This window comes from Neopsephotus bourkii, unplaced genomic scaffold (assembly GCF_033783945.1).
Source record: "Neopsephotus bourkii isolate Nb327-2 ecotype Australia unplaced genomic scaffold, CSIRO-AGI_Nbou_v1 NB_1171, whole genome shotgun sequence".
Taxonomy (NCBI): domain Eukaryota; kingdom Metazoa; phylum Chordata; class Aves; order Psittaciformes; family Psittacidae; genus Neopsephotus; species Neopsephotus bourkii.
The window spans coordinates 186,503-203,813 of record NW_026901656.1 but is presented as its reverse complement, the minus strand read 5'-3'; the positions used below and the strand labels follow the sequence as shown (position 1 = coordinate 203,813).

At 41.5% G+C, this 17,311-nt stretch overlaps 1 protein-coding gene across 6 annotated transcripts in view; it reads right to left on the bottom strand.

The window, feature by feature from the left end:
* Positions 1-17,311, bottom strand: part of ZNF462 (zinc finger protein 462) — a 95,173-nt gene that overhangs the window by 11,840 nt on the left and 66,022 nt on the right. For 5 of the 6 annotated variants that reach the window (XM_061363677.1, XM_061363673.1, XM_061363675.1 and 2 more), the window contains 3 exons: positions 9,809-10,073; positions 4,421-4,557; positions 295-518 (listed from right to left, as the gene is read on the bottom strand). In XM_061363677.1, the coding sequence (XP_061219661.1) occupies positions 295-518; positions 4,421-4,557; positions 9,809-10,073 (626 nt within the window). The other variant, XM_061363678.1, reaches the window with a different exon arrangement.

Below are 17,311 nucleotides of genomic sequence, written 5' to 3'. Positions count from 1 at the left end.
GACGTAGCATACACAAGAGCCTTTTCCAAATAATCATACTCTGCATACAACACTCTGCTAATTCTGATCAATCTGAACAGCTTTAGAAATCCTGAATTTTGAGTTTCTAAAGAAAAAGAAAGGAATAATAGAAAACAGAGGAAGTGAAGCCCAACATGGAATTAGTTTCCAGGTTTGGGGAGGTAGAAGGGAAAAAATGCAATGTCAAGTTGGCTACTTGAAAGTTTACATGCAAGTAAACTAATAGAGCATTCGCAAAGAGACTGCTACAAGTGAAAACTATCTGGATGTTACCTTGTGCTCATCTCGAAGATGAGCATCCAGCTCCTCTGTGTGTTTGGTCTCATAGTAGCAGAGTTGGCATTTGTAAGGTTTCAGTTCATTGTGCTTCTCTATGTGCTGCTGCAAGCTCTCATCACTGGAGCAGGTAAAAGTACACTTGTCACAGCGGAAAACAACTCCCTGCAAGTACTTCGATAGTTTGGAACGGCAGACTTCAATGGGAACAACCCGCTCTTCTGTAGGGACAGGACAACATTCACTTTACAAACTTTATGAAATACCACCTGTCAACAGTTTGGCACCTACCACCAACCCAAAGTGGAAGATCTGCTGTATGGATATGCAAGACATCTACGAAGGAATGGCAACTAAGCTGGATCAACACAAAAAAAACCAAAATACAACAATTCTTTCTTCAATGACAGGGGTAATCCTCCAAGTCTACAGATGCAGGTATCCTCATAAATGTAACTGCTTATGGGGTGAAGAGGTTGGGAGTGAAGTTCTGGGGGCAAACGAGGCTCCATCTGTGAGTCAGAGTAGCAAAGCCTGGGAATACAAAATCAGCCATAAATCAGGCAGACCAGAAGTCCATTTTGGTTCAGTACTTGACAGCAGCAAGGAATGGCTGCTAGAAACGTAATAAACAGGGAAGCTGCAGGATGCTTCCCAATGCATCACCCTGCTGGCTCTGTAAAAATCAAATCTGGTATCCTCACCATCGCACCTAAATCACCTCTGAAGTCTCTGAGGAAAGAGAGGGTAAGCAAGGCAGCACCTTTTCCTGGAAGAGGCTGTGCAGTTCAGCCAGGGGCAGAAACCTCCCTACACACCCACAGCTTTCAGAAAGCTCTGATTCAAAATTGGCAGGCACGATGCACTGAAAAAGCTCTTGCTGCGTTTTCAAACTCTCCACTTCTCAAACAAAGCACTGACACTCAACAGAGCAGCAATTAATTTCAGTAATTCGATAGAGCCAGAATCCGATGTGCATAACACTTTTACACGGCGGTTCCCCCAGCTGTATGCACAAGAGAAACCCCAAATTTGATCCTTCAGCTAAGGGTCACCAGAAAAACCTCGTTTATCGACTTCTGTTACTCAACTGACCTTTTGAACTAGAACACAGAAATTTAGTATTGCTGCTCCTTATGGACTGCAGATTAAAGGAGGAGTTTGATCCCCCTCATGCAGGTTCATCCCTAACGACAGATTAAAACAAACAAATGGAAAAAACAGGCCTGAATCCCAGACATGGAGGCTAGTGGAATGTGAGACACAGCAATCCACATATGGATCTGAGTCAATGAGCTCTCATCTTTAGTGAGGAAGGCAGTATCATCTCCAAGGACAACTACAGAAATACAAACTTCCTCAGGGTTTCTGGAAGGTGGCAAAAGCTCCATTGTTCATTCACTTTTGGCCAATTCACCTGTCACCGCTGCTCACAAGACTTTTACTACAGCCCAACAAAATATTCCATCTTGCTCAACTTCTCCTGAACACAAAAGCTGTCCTATCTTGTAACTTCCTCCTTGGTTACTTCAAAAAGTGGAAGTTTTCCCCAAAGCTATACCTTTGAAAAAAACTGTGGAGTTGTAATTCTTTTCTAAACCAACAACAGTTTCTCTAGCCATAAAGACATCAAGTTGTGGCTGTTCAGGGTGGTAAAACAGGAGGGGAGAATAGGGTCTAAGAGACAAGAGAATTTAAAGCTATGATTCTGAGGTCATAAGGAGACTTTTTACAAGGTTTTTGCAGCTGTGTGCTTTTGAACTCACTGAAATAAGTGACACAGCTGGCTTCAGAAGTGAAGTTTTCAAAAAGAGAAATACTAATTAATATATTTGAAAATTCACATTTTCTCTAGCACCTGGCACTGATTAAAAAGCCTAAAACATGAGACAGTACAAACCTTTTTATCTACCAGTATGGAGTAATGCAACATTCCTTAATTCAGATTACCAAAACCTATTATCTCACACTCACACCAACACTCCCCAAACCAAAGGCAGCACAAGACAAGAAAAGCAAAGTAAACATAACCAAAAATTCTAACCTGAAGGTGGCTTCTGTAGCCACTTATTAAGAGGGAAATATATACTCTCCATTTCAAGCACACGATGATTCTCCAAGGGTTAGGGGCAACAACTTGGAAGTTATGTAAGAGCCACATACCTGTAAACGTGTCTTTTTACATAGGAGGAACATTAACTATGAATGGATCAAATCCTTCACTCTATTTTTACACACTGCATCACTCCATCTATGTCAAAACTAATGTTCTGGACCACAGCTCAGGGCTCTGCCCTTCTTTTACCAATGTAATGGCTATAAAAAAAGGCAGGCTATCTCAGACTACATTCACCATCCCACAGTGTTTCTTTCAGTGTAAGTTAAATCTTGCCAAAATTGTCTGCTTCAGCTGTCACATACTTAAACACAATGGTAGAGTGGTTTTTAGCTGGATATATGCACTAGAAAGGACTTTGAGGATGGACCCTATTTCTTTTATTACCTGGAAGCTTGATGCCAGAGAAAATCGTTGTCCTTCCCGCAGTTACCTTTGAGATTATCAGCTTTACATTAAAACCTCTTTTACTCTGTTTTACCTCTCCATTATGTCCTTTGCTATCAGCTTTGTTTCAGCAGTACAAAGGCTTGAGATTTGGTTTGTGCAACTGAAGCAACAGCTCTACAAAAGAACAGATCCACAGTTCCACTTACCCAGGAGGCAAGCACCTCCTTGAAATTGGCCAGAAACATCTCGGTACAGGCAGTACAGTTGCCTGAGCTCATGAAGTGGTCTTTCACTTCTGCAACTGGACATTTCCAGAGTCAATTCTAGGCATGATGGAAAAGACCCATACTAGGCTCATCCAGTTCTCCCTCAGCCTGTCTATACGTATTTTAAAGGTCTGTCGGTTTCCACAGGAGCCCTGGCACAGCCGCAAAACAGAGCACACCTCGGCAGCACTTGGAATTGCATGGTCCCCTGTGCAGGGGTTAACTAAATCCTCCACTCCTCTGAAGTGAGCTAATTCTGGAGTATTAGTCTGAAGCTGGGCAAAATTGACACAGCAAAATCTTCAAAGACAGGAAGCAAAAGCTAAAGCATCTGCCAAACTCTTATAACCAAATAAGGCAGCTTTGTAATGTGCTTTCTGAATCACTGACAGGTCATTTTTCCCAGATGTTCCCTCAGAATAGCCCTGCGAGCAGATAGAAACTTAGATGATCTCTGCCAACCTCACTGCTTTAGTACATGAAGGACTTTAAGCTACCAACACTGGAAAGTGGTATGTTACACGGAATTATGATAGTGCTCATCACACCAGGATCTCCTCCAGGAAAAAGATGGCATGCAAAACTTGTGTTTGCTCACCACCAATACCCTACTGTGAAACTCTGCCCAACCTGCGAGCAGGCAGAGTGCCATCCCAACACATGGGTTTGGATTTCGGCAGCCAACAGACCATCTACAAGCATCAAGTGTGATAGCTATGGGCAGGAATCCCAGCCCAGAGAGACCAAACAGCTGTCTCTTCTGAGCTAGCAAGCCTGCAGTTAATAGAACATAGAAATTCCTAATCCTACTTCTAGCTGTCTTTAAAATCAAGACAGGAAAGGTAAAGATAGAAAAGGTGTCTTAAAGAAAAACAAAAATATTTTAATTCTTGCTTTGATCCTAAGAATACTAAAGAGAAAAAATTCAAGCAAGTAATTAAGGGATATTTTGGGGCCTCCACGTTTAGTGATATATATTGTCACAGAGTTTATGATAGCAAGGCCTTTATGGTAACAAGTACATAAGCAGGAAACAACTCTGCACTAATTCAGAGCTGCAGCTTTGGGCAACTTTTGCTAAACAGGTGTTTGATGACTTCTCTAGACAAAAAGCTTAAAAACCATTTTCAAGCTGCACTGTTTCAGCAATGGCTAACTCCGAATTTTACGGTAAATAAATAAGATGCATCATTTAGAAATTAAACAAAAGATACTCAAGGGCTGATGACTTATTCAACATATTTGTCCTTGTGTACAGAGAGACGAAAATTTAATTAAACCAGTCTGAAAGACAAAGGTGCTGTTCAGCAGTCCACTAATCAGATACAGACACATACGCAGATATTGTTACCTCTGTGCAGTACTATATGGTCAATCATGTTGCGTTTGTATTTGGTGTGATATAGGCAAAGAGGACAGCGAAGGTCTTTGGGTCCTTCCTCAGGAACTGCTGAATGCCCAGCTTCCACGTGCATAGTAAAAGCAGATCTGTGAAACAGGAGGGAGAGATGGAAGCAGTCAGAAGAGGTGTGCAGGGAACGATGAAGTGTCATAGCTCTATAAAGGACGTGTTGTGTAAAATGGTACAGATAGCTCTCAGCCTTATCTTCACAGTGCCACATGGTATTTCAGTGGGGCTACTCACATGAGTAACACATGAGCAGAGGTATTTGCAGGCTTGTATCCTCAAGTAACAAACACTGATTCTGACAAGATATTCTTTTGCATGAGTTGCTCTGTAGTCACATTGCTATAGTTAAGATAGCAAAAGAATTCCCATCTTTCATGCTCATTATTAGTCTTCAGGCTGAAATATTCAGTGTACTTTCTCTGGCAAAGATTAAATTTTCAGCAAGTTGAACAAAATCTATCAACTATTCTGGACTTGCAAGGGTGAGGATAGACTTATTTCTGGAGGCAGGTAACATCCGTAACCACCTCTGTCTTTGCAGAAAAAGTCCAAAATCAGTTAAAATGTTAAAATCCAGGTTACAAGACAGACTTGGGTTCACAATAAGTTTGGCTCTGAGTAGTTAAGTTTTAAAGCATCACCTATAAGGATCTGAAAACCCAAGACTAAGAATACCGTACGTATTAATGTGGAGGAATGAATTAATACTCCATAGTATTTTTACACATGCAAAAAAAAAAATCATGCTGGCATTACACTGGCTTCGCACTTAAAAGCTTCAAGAGACATGCAAACAGAGGAAATTAACTGTACACCTATAACCACAAACTCAACAGTGAAAGGAGAGGTGTCTGTGAACTTTGTCATTTTTTCCTAAAGCAGTGGTAAAGCTTGCAAAAGCTAAGGACCTCGCCACACTGAACCAGAGTAATCAGTCTCTCTGAAGTTCTTCAAGACTCTCAGCTTGAACACAAAGCAACTTACTAACACAACTGGCTTTGGGCCCAACCCAATGATCACTGAATTCTACAGGTGTATTTCTATCAACTTCAGTGAATCCTTTCATGCAGTTAAGTTTCTATGGTGAGTTGAAGAGGGGATTGGTACGTGGCTTTTTGCTCGCCTCCCCCTTCTTAAAGACAGAAAACATGCTGTGCTTCTCTAAAAAAGCAAGACTTAATTCCTGAATGAAACATCACCTGAACGAACACTTCTCCATTATGCAACTATGAATGCTTTTAAATATTGCTTAAGATTTATTTCATCCAGGTAGAAGAAAATGGCATTTGCCAGGTATGAACAGATTGAATGGACCCGGCAATTTCTAGATAAATAGCAACCAGGATTGTCTTGGGTTCAGCAGTAGCAGTCATTTTACTATTATAATAGTAAATTACGCCATTAATGTAGCAAAGTAGCGAGAGAGGCTAGAGAAATATAACTACAGGTTCCTCTTCTGTAGATTCTCTCAGGTTCGTGCTCAACATTTTGTTCAACAGAACCACTCCCCTTTATTCAGCCTTACTGCTTACCATCACCAGTCTCCTAAAAACTTAAGAGACCTCAAATGTCAGCTGAAGGTGTTGTGCCTAGGGGTCCAGCATATCAGAAGGAAATGATGAACAGCCCAGGTGCGTATTTTTCCCTTACTGAGCAGCAGCTAAAAACATGCACACACACACACAAACACAGCACTGAGTTTTTAAACTTCGCACATCCAATTGGATTTTCTGAAACGTCTCTATCTGTCATCAAATATGCCAGAGAATACTTTGCATTTAACCTAGATAGATAGCGGGAGAAATAAAATTACATAAGAGAGGTTTCTTCAGAGAGGTGATATAAACTCTCCTGTCTCCCTATGACACCTGACTGTCCCATGCTTCACACTGGTTGCACCAGGAAATGATCTTATTTTTGCAGAGAAATTTTCACAGTTGAGGATAAGGATAACACTCTTATTGTCTCTGCTGAAGAAAAAGTACTACCTATACCATTTCCTTCAGCAAGTAACTTGGTGCCCTGCTGGACCTGCTGTTCTCAAAGAAAGATGGACTTGGGTGATGTGATGGTTGGAGGCTGTCTTGGGCATAGCGGTCATGAAATGATTTGTGTGCAGTTCTGGGAGAAGTAAGGAGAGGGATCAGCAGAACTGTTGCTTTGGGACTTCCAGAGGGCAGACTTTGGCCTGTTCAGGAGCCTGGCTGAGAGAGTTCTTTGGGAAGCAGCCCTGAAGCACAAAGAAGTCTGGGAAGGGTGGGCATTCCTCAAGAAGGAATGCTTAAAAGCACAGGAGCAGGCGTCCCCATGTGCCAAAAGATGAGCCAGCAGGAAAAAGACCAGCCTGCCTGAACAGAGACCTTCGGCTGGGACTCAGGGAGAAAAAACAGAGTTTGTGACCTTTGGAGTAAGGAACAGGAAACTCAAGAGGGCTACAAGGATGTTGTGAGGTTATGCAGTGGGAAAATTAGAAAGGCCAAGGCCCAACTAGAACTAAATGTGCTTACTACCATAAAATGTAATAGAAATATTTCTATAAATGTATTCGAAAAAAAAAAAGGACTAAGGAGAATCTCCATCTTTTACTTGATGCAGGTGGACACACAGTGGTATTGACGAGGAAAAGGCTGAGGTATTTAACACCTTCTTTGCCCCAGTCTTAAATAGGAAGACATAGCTCTTTTCTGGGTACCCTGCCCCCTGAGCTGGCAGACAGGAACGGGAAGGAGAATGAAGGCCCCATAATACAAGGGAAAACGGTCAGTGACCTTCTACACCTTAAACATACACAAGTCTAAGCAACCAAATGGGACCCACCCAAAAGTATGGAGGGGGCTTTGCACCATTTATCAGCTGTGCTGGCTAACCAGGGAGGTCCCAGTTGACTGGTGCCAGAAAAGGTTATAGAGCAGATCATCTGGAGTGCCAACATGCAGCACATGCAGGACAACCAGTTGATCAGGCCCAGTCAGCATGGGTTTGAAAAAGGCAGGTCCTGCTTGACCAACCTGATCTCCGTCTATGACAAAGTGACCTGCTTAGCGGATGAGCGAAATGCTGTGGATGTTGTCTATCTAGACCTTAGAAAGCCTCTGACACCATTTCCTGCAGCATTCTCCTGGAGAAACTGACTGCTCATGGCTTGGACAGGTGGGCTGTTTACTGGGTAAAAAACAGGAACCAGCTGGATGCTGGGGCCCAGGAAGTGGTGGTGAATGGAGTTAAATCCAGTTGGCAGACACCACGAGTGGTGTTCCCCAGGACCCAGTACTGGGGCCAGTTCTGTTTAGTGTCTTTATCAGTGATCTGCATAAGGGGATTGAGTGCACCCTCAGTCATTTTGCAGACAACACCAAGCTGGGTGGGAGTGCTGATCTGCTGGAGGGCAGGAAGGCTCTGCAGAAGGATCTGGACTGGCTGGATCCACAGGCTAAAGCCAGTTGTGTGAGTTGTTTCAACAAGGCACAGTGCTGGGTCCTGTGTTTGAGGCATAATAACCCCATGCAATTCTACAGGCTCGTTCGGTTGATACGCTGGAGGGAAGGAACGCCATCCAGAGGAACCTTGACATGCTTGTGAAGTGGGCTGATGCCAGCCTTGTGAAGTTTAGCCATGACAAGTGCAAGGTCCTACACCTGGGTTGGAGCAATCCCAGACACAGCTACAGGTTGGGCACAGAAGAGATTCAGAGCAGCCCTGTGGAGAAGGACTTGGGGGTGCTGGTCAATGAGAAACTTAACATGAGCTGGCTTCAGTGTGCACTTGCAGCCCAGAAAGCCAACCGTATCCTGGGCTGCATCAACCAGCAGGTTGAATGAGGTGATCCTGCCCCTCTACTCTGCTCTCATGAGACCTCAACTGGAGTACTGTGTGCAGTTCTGGTGTCCTCAACATAAAAAGGACATGGAACTCTTGGAACAAGTTCAGAGGAGGGCCATGAGGATGATCAGGGGACTGGAGCACCTCCTGTATGAAGACAGGCTGAGAAAGTTGGGGCTGTTCAGCCTGGAGAAGAGAAAGCTGCATGGAGACCTCATAGCAGCCTTCCAGTATCTGAAGGGGGCCTACAAGGATGCTGGGGAGGGACTCTTCATTAGGGACTGTGGTGACAGGACAAGGGGCAACAGGTTTAAACTTAAACAGGGGAAGTTTAGATTGGATATAAGGAAGAAGTTCTTTACTGTGAGGGTGGTGAGGCACTGGAATGGGTTGCCGAAGGAAGCTGTGAATACTCCATCCCTGGCAGTGTTCAAGGCCAGGTTGGACGAGGCCTTGGGTAACATGGCTTAGTGTGAGGTGTCCCTACCCATGGCAGGGGGGTTGGAACTTGATGATCTTAAGGTGCTTTCCAACCCTAAATATTTTAAGATTCTATTCTATGATTCTAACAGTGGCTGGAAAGCTGCTCAATGGAAAAGCACTTGGGGTGCTGATTGATGGAGCTGAACATGAGCCAGCTTGTGCCCAGGCAGCCAAGAAGGCCAATGGCATCCTGGCCTGTATCAGCAATAGTGTGGCCAGCAGGGCCAGGGCAGTGATCATCCCCCTGTACTTGCAGTGGTGAGGCTGCACCTCAAATCCTGTGCTTAGTTCTGGGCCCCTCACGACAAGAGGGACATTGATGAGCTGGAGCCTGTCCAGGAAAGAGCCACAAAGCTGATGAAGGGTCTGGAGCACAAGTATGATGAAGATCACCTGAGGGAACTGAGGTTGTTTAGTCTGAAGGAAAGGAGGATCAGTGAAGACCTTATCTCTCTCTGCAGCTACCTGAAAGGAGGTTGCAGTGAGGTGGGAGTCAGTCTCTTCTCCCAAGTAACAAGAGATACTATGAAATAAAATGGCCTCAATCTGCACCAGAGAAGACTGAGATTAAATATTAGGAAAAATTTCTTCATCAAAAGGATTGTCATGCATTGGAACAAGTTGCCCAGGAAAGTGGTTGAGTCACCGTCCCTGGAGGTATTTAAAAGATGTGTAGATGTGGTGCTTAGGGACATCGACTTGGCAATGATAAGCTAACGGTTGGAGTTTATAATCTTAAAGGTCTTTTTCAACCTAAATGATTCTATTTCAGTGATTCTAAATCCTACTGCAAGGACTTGCTCTGCTTTCGTCTGCAGCAGATGGTACCAGCTGTTGTAGGAGAGAGGAAAATGGATTACATGGATGCTGCTGTGATCTGGCATGGCATTTCCTATGCTCCTTTCCCTGGTCTGCAGTGGTCATGTTACTGTTATAGCTATAGTCAGCTCTCAAAGACCTCAGAAGTCTTTTCAAGTGCTAAAAACCCCTTTTGAGTTCAGTTTATCTGTTTTGCACAGTACTTACTTAAAGCCTGTATAAAAGGAACAATCTTTGCACTTGAAGAGTTTTTTCCCTCCATGCTTGTCACGGTAGTGACGCCGAATGCTCTGTATATAACCCGAGGAGAATTCACAAAATTCACAGTTAAGGATGGCTTCTGTTTTGTCCAATCCTGCAGCACTTCCAGAAAGTGGGATTGGGCTGATGTTGTTGTTGTTCCTGGCCAAAGCTGCAGACTGGTAGTGGTTCAACTGCTGCTGAACATCAGGAGGCTCAGAGTACGAAGAGTCTGTAGAGAAACAGAAGGAATTTGTTATTCCTGGTGGATCAACAAAACTAAAAAGATTTAAGGCCTGCTCCAGCACCTATTGGCTCTTAGAGGGAGTTGATGAAGATGTTGGTTATTAGATCTGTCAAAAGCTTTCTGAAGGGATTAAGAAAAGGAGGAGTGGCACTCCTTAATCTTATCTGATCTGTATTCTACAATTTAAATTGTGATGAGTATAAATTACGCTTTTTAGATCTGATTTGGGGAGGAAAGGAATGACAGACCTAAATTAGGACTCTAAAAAAGAAGTCTGGGTTTAAGACACTTTTAATTTGTGAAGGTAAAGCATGTTAATCATGCTGCCAGGTGTTTATGTGTTTGGTACATAAATTAGACCAGAGATAAAAAAAAGGGTACTCTTCCTTACTCATTCATGCACTTATTTAAGAATCCCACATCAAAAATTAGCTTTAGAGAAATCATACAATTTTACTGTATCACATTTGAAGAGTCTACAAAAGGCAAATTCAAGTTCTACTAACTGATGAGGTTTGAAATGAAGCTATTATTGGAAAAAAAAATATTTAATCATAAAATCCCATAAAGCAAACTTCTAAACCACATTTCCCTAGGAGATGCTAATTTTTGCCATACTGAGCATGAGATCCCTTTACATAGATGTGTCTGTATAGATGTACCACTCTTACAATCCAGCAAAACTGCCACTTTAATGGCATGTAGAGAAGCACACTCCAGGGATGTCTCAGTACTGAAACTGAAAGCTATAATATTTAAGTTGGATCCTCCCCACTCCCCCCCCCCAGAAAAGGAGGGGGGAGGGTGGTGTTGAACCTTTCCCAACACATTGCTCGAATGTGGAGGTTAGGAATTCATCTGCTTTGTCCTATAAAACCCACAGCTGCCAATGAATGGCACAAATGAAAGCAGACAAATAAAGCACAGATGAATTTCAGTGTAACTTTCCTGAAAAGAAGACAAAAGGCTCTTTTCTTAAGCTTTCTGTAAGAAAGTGGGGGGTGGGTGGAACAAGGGGAGTTTGGGGGAGTTGGGATACAAACTGTACAAGCCACCTTCTGCTTTGATGGGTACTACATTTTCCAAAGCTTAATTCCCCAAGGCAATATATGTAGGAATTCTCTAGCAGACATACTTGTGGGAACTTAACACCATCCATTCTAACCAATTAGTACAGAGACACAAAAGGCAGCCAGGGCTATATAGCACTCAGTGTGGGGACTTCTCCACCTGTCTTCATGAGTAAAAAAATTGAATTCTTTTCTCACCACCACAGAAGGGGGCTATATATGACTGAAGAATTGAAAACAAACTAAAAACAACAACAAACCAAACCAAACCCAAACACACAAACAAAACTCGGGCAGGAGATAAATGTCTCTGGGCTCCCCTGGCTTCATCACCTGGTGCGATGAAGCAAAGACAAAGGCAGAGACATGAAAGATTTTGATAAAATGAATGAAATAGGGTTTTTTTCTCCTATAAACCGAGGCTGGATTACAATGCAGCATTTATCACCTCTTGTGCATCACTCCTACAGCAGGTTTGCTCACCATGAGGGCTCACAGTGAGCTCCACCTGTTCAAATGATGAGGCTTTCTTTTTCTTGTGTTTGAAACAAGATCCCCGCTTACTTTACTTTGGCACTGGACAAGCCTGAGGAGATGCAGAAGTCTCTTCTCCCTCTAAGGCAGCAACTGTGCATTCACCCTCTTTTAGAACAGGACCTTGAAGCCTAATGATACATGGTTCAGAGCAGATTTGCTGACATGTATGTCTGCAGCCTGATGTCTGGGCTACCAGGTTCCATGCTTCTAAAAGCTCAAAACACTGTTAGATTTCCTGACAAGGGCAGGACAACCTAAAAGAAGCTCATAGCAACGGAAACGGTATGTTTTGTATATGAACTAGTAAAATTTATTTGGGACACTGATTAAAGTCTACTTTGTAGCTTACTGTTTCTTTTCTCAGGAAGAAGGGATCAAAAATTTCCATCACATCATCAAGGTTCCTAGCCAAAATTTCAGTGATGCCCATTGCTAAGAAAGTTACAGGTCTAAAAATTATTTTCAGAACAAGCAGGTTTACTTGTTGATAGGAAGATCTACCATACTTCAGGTTTTCTCACTTCTCCTGTTACCTGGTGTTTATTATTCCAGCTTTCAAATGTTCAGATAGTTACACACTTCTATAGAAACAGTATGTGAAAATTGCAAAAGGAGACAGCTACATGTCTATTCCCACAGACAAAAACAAAGCACACGAAGTAGCTTTCCTTGTCATCAGGAATAGACAGAAGCAAATTCTACCTTTAACATCTGAATTCTTACTTTCTTTCAACCAGGATTCATGCTGGTTGCCTTAGAATTTTTAGTACATTTCTCCATTACAATTAAGATAGTTAATTGTGAAAAGTCATCTGAAGAGCTTATACAGAAAGTCTTACACTCAAAACAATGGTTGCAAGCATGTCCCTACTTCTGCCTGTGTATTCTTCCCCTTTTCCCCTGCCAAATGCTTTCATTATTTTGCAGTCCTTCTGGAGTGCAAGATTTAGCACTTCCTGAAGAAAACCACCCGGGATTAACACATGTGTATAGGGCTTCTGTTGGTTTCTGGGAATCAGTTTGCCAGACAGCTACCCTAATACGCAGGTGCAACCCAGCTTCACCAGGAATACTTCGGACAGAATCCAAAGCTGACTAAAGGCATGGGAGGTTTTCCATCAACTTCTGTGAACCACACTTTTTCATGCCCCCTCTAAAACCAGTGAAGGCAGTGGAAAGATAGCTACTGACTTGAGTTTGCGTCCAAATGTGCATTTTAGCACGCAGAACAGAATGCGCTGCCAGAAATTAAGAAACAGATGATGGGGTTGACATTTTGGAGTTTTTATTTTTCAAAAGCAGTACCTAAGAGAAGGACTAGGGAGACAAATTCACAGCCAAGGAGCAACAGTGCTGCCTTAAACTTCTACATGGGCACTTCTCTGTTCTGCTGAAAGAGCAGGCTGAAGTTTCAAATGGCTCTGCACATACTTCAGTGCTAGGCTGAGTTTGTATGTTGCTGTTGACTGAGTATTTTAAGAGCCTTGGCACTTACACAAACCTTGAGCTGCTGTGCACCAAACTGCTGGACACTTTTTGGTGCGGTTGCTGTAACAACAGGATGCCTGAATGTAAGTAGGAAAGAAGGAGGAAGAGAGCAGACCTTTCCCCTCAGAACTGATCAACAACTGAGTCACGGCTGTACACAATGCAAGTTCTAGCTCAGTCTTTTTCCTGCACCCCAAGCATAGGCAGCTGGGAGCACTCTAGGAAAGTGTCAGCAACCTTAGCCTGGAGCAGGAATGGGGTCTAAATATCCATGTCTGAAAAAAGTAAAATGGCCTTAGAAGCCTACTTCAAAATCAGAAATCAGAAGAAAGACTTTAAAATAAGCAAAGGAAAGAGTTAGGAGAATTTATGTCAAGCAATGTAAAACAAGAAAACACAAAGGTGAAGAAAATTAAGAAAAAACGAAACACCAGGAAGTACCAATTACATTTTAAGAAATAAAAATGCTTTTTTTTAACAGTCTTGAGATACCACAAGAAAAAAACTATGTTCATAAATGCAATGCAAGTAAAAAAATCAGAATACTTACCCTGACTAATTTAAAACAAAACAACAGCAAAAAAAAAAAAAAAAAAGCCCACAAGAAAAAGACTAAGATCCATTTTTAGAAGTAATTTTACCCAAAATGAATGAAAAATGAATGCTATTCAAAAGCAAGGTAACAGCATGGAATGATCTCATACAAGAGGTAGGACACCTACAGTAAGTGATGTAGTAAAGCCTGGAAGAACAGCATCGATGCTGCAAATCTCAGTTTTGGGATTTCACATAAAACATCTACCTACAGACTACCTGCAGAGGAAGAATAACAAGGCTAGCAAGTAGTAATATCTCCCACCACCTATAGATCTAAAAAAAACACAGTATCTATGCTCAATATACAACAGCATTCTCATATCCAAATGACCAGCTGAAAGGAAAGCAGTAGAAATAACTGTCCACATGGTGACTTACCCACACAGCCCTATCTAAATTACTACTGCATACTGATAATAAGTCTCATAGTGCCTCTGCACGGGGTGAAGAAAGACAGCATTTCCAGAGTGTCTAAAACACACAAATGGCTGGTAAGTGATGTTGCCACACTGAAAACTTTATTCAGAGTACAGACATAAAACCTGGCACAATGAGTCTGTCAACAATACTGGAAGTTACTACTTCATCCAAAAGAGCATTCACAGTCCCCACTACAATGCAATGCAATGCAATGTAACCATGAAAATGTAGCTTGCCACACACCTTAGTACCCTGGGGTCATACACTGGGGAAAAAATGTGCAATGAAAACCCACCACAGATGCAAAAATGAAAATCCAAGTTTTCACGGATGCTCTGCAGAATGTAACAGGTTTCAGATATCTAAAAGAAGAAAAACTTGGGATCTTTTCAGAAGGAAAAAAAATCATTAAAGATTCTGATGTGGATACATGAATTTACTCAGAAATCAAATGCTTTAGTTATTTGTAGGTATTTTCAGAGTTATCAATGAACATATACGCAACAGAAAACATTAAAAGAAGACATCTGAAGAAGATAAGAAGTACATCCGGACATGTCTAAGTAAGAGACACTGAGCAGCAGTTCACACACCAGAGGCAAAACTACCGATTGAAAGAAAGAAATCAAACCATTGTCTCATCCTTTTAGAGTGATCAGAACACATCTAATAGAGGTATTTGAAAGCCTGTATAATGAGGGGTAAGGATGGAGGGAGAAACGCGGTTCACAAAAACAACTATTCAAGTACACTGGAAAGCAAGCTTATTGCATACGCAAACTACTAATAAATGAACAGCTCAATAAGCAGAAGGAGGCAGTGGGTGATAAAAACGAAGACACCACACTTTCCTGTACATCCACACAGAAATATCAATCACAGTCAAAAGACAAGAGCATTTGTGTGACAAATGAAGTCAGGAATGGGGATGCCTGACTCCTAAGATTAGAAAAAACCAAAGAGAATATTAAAATAAATAAATAAATAAATAAAAAGCTCAAAAATGCCTTGGTGAGGAGAGGGGGAAGGGAATGTAGCAATCGTACAGGCCTAAGACATTATGAATGTGTGAGAAAAAGAGAAGACTAGTAAGAAAATATTTGGAATTATATTTAATTTTCTCCTAATTCATTCACATAAAGATAAGATTTATACAAAGAATGACAGAAAAATTCCAAGGAATTAAGAAAAGAAGAAGACAAATTGTTTCTTCTGGAGAGAAACAAATTTGTAAAACCAAATCAAGATGTGATACTATACTAAAAAATATCAAACACAAAATATATGGCCATAACCACAGAGGAATGAACTAATAATAATTATTACTTTTAAAGATGTAAGATAAGACTAAGAGTGGAATCTACAAGATTTAGGAACATAACTGCTTCTCAAATTCAATGGGACTCAAAATTACCAACTCATTGAGTTTAGGATAGCATGTAGTCATGAATGGCGACAGCTTGAAAAGTGGGAAGGTGGCAAAGCAGGGTGTCATACAAAGATTGTCAAGACTATACACATTTGTTCACTTTATGCCATGCAGCACTGACCTGGAAGGAACATATTATGTGGGAGGGTGAAATGTTCTGGCAATAAATTAAGCTGAGGGGAGGGGAAGACAGAAGCAGCTAGGATTCAGAGGGATGCAACAAAACACTCAGGAAGAAGCTTAGGGAAAGACACAGTACAAGGAAGTTTTATTCGTTGCATGTTTAAAAACAGAATATGAACCTACTCCTTTACTTAAATTCTGATTTCTACTGAAGAACCTAGGACACTGTGAATGAGATGTAACTGAAACAAACTTTGTGACTTGCTCATGCACTGCAAAAGACAATGGAAAAGATTAATCACAGAGGAAATAAAGCCCTAGAATAAAATTGCCATTCAAAGGATTTACACCAATCAACCAACCAACTAACCAACCAAATAATCCCACAATCTAAAAACCTTGCTGGAGGTATTTATTTCAGCATTATCTGTAAAGGCCACTTTTTAGATCATTTTGGACTAGCTTTTATGAGCAAGATGTTACCTGTGTGTCTAACGCTCAGAAGAGGGCAACCAGAAAGATACGCGGACTATGCAATCTTTTTTATTCAAAAGAGGTGAGAAACTATATCCATGTTTTTTAATAACTTTGAATTCCCTTTTGAGTTATGTGCACACCTATCTCTGAATGGAACTGACATAGGATGTCATTTCCACTGTGCAGCTGTTTCATAGAATCATAGAACGGTTTGGGTTTGAAAGAATGTTAAAAATCATGTAGTTTCACACCCCCTTCCATGGACAGGAACACCTCATACTAGATGAGGTTACTCAAATCCCTGTCCAACCTGAACTTTAAACAGGGATGGGGCAGCCACAGCTTCTCTGGGCGGCCTGTGCCAGTGCCTCAGCACTCTCTCAGCACTTTGTACTTAGTACTTTCGTACTAACATCAACACTAATTTCAAAGCTACATAAATTTCACTGAAGAAGAAAATAATAATTTTATCATCCTAATTCTATTACACAGAGAAAGTCTCATACTGATGCTTACTGAAGAATCTTCACAGCTGAGATCAAGGAGTGGCTATAATACTCTGTAAGATGATGCAAAGGAAATCAGTATGAATTGTATAAGACTTAGGAAGAAGTGACATAATTGGTGAAATAAGTTATACTATATTACCTCTATCAGAAGTATCAGTCAAAGAGCTTCCCATCCCTTCCTGGTTTTGAGTATCTAACACTACCAAGAATTCTTATTAGCATTAGCTTTCAAGACAGGAAAACATGGTCATGAACACTGCCCAATTACCCTGCTCTGCTAATACTGTGATTTGGAAGTGTTGGTTTTTAGGGGGTGAGAAACACTACATTATATGGCCATTTAATTTTTAGTTACCCCTTCTTTTCATCTGTCCTGCCACAATAAATTTTTTGCCTGCCTTAAACTAAGTTTAGCTTTCCTGAAGTTCTTTAGGTGACTGGGCCACTTATTAGTCACGTTTAGACTGCACACAACACTCTCAGTATAAATTGGGCTTTCAGTAGCTGGCTCTACAACTTGCAACCTTTGCAACATCAGTGCCAAGCCACCAAAGGTTTCTAACCCCACAGGTT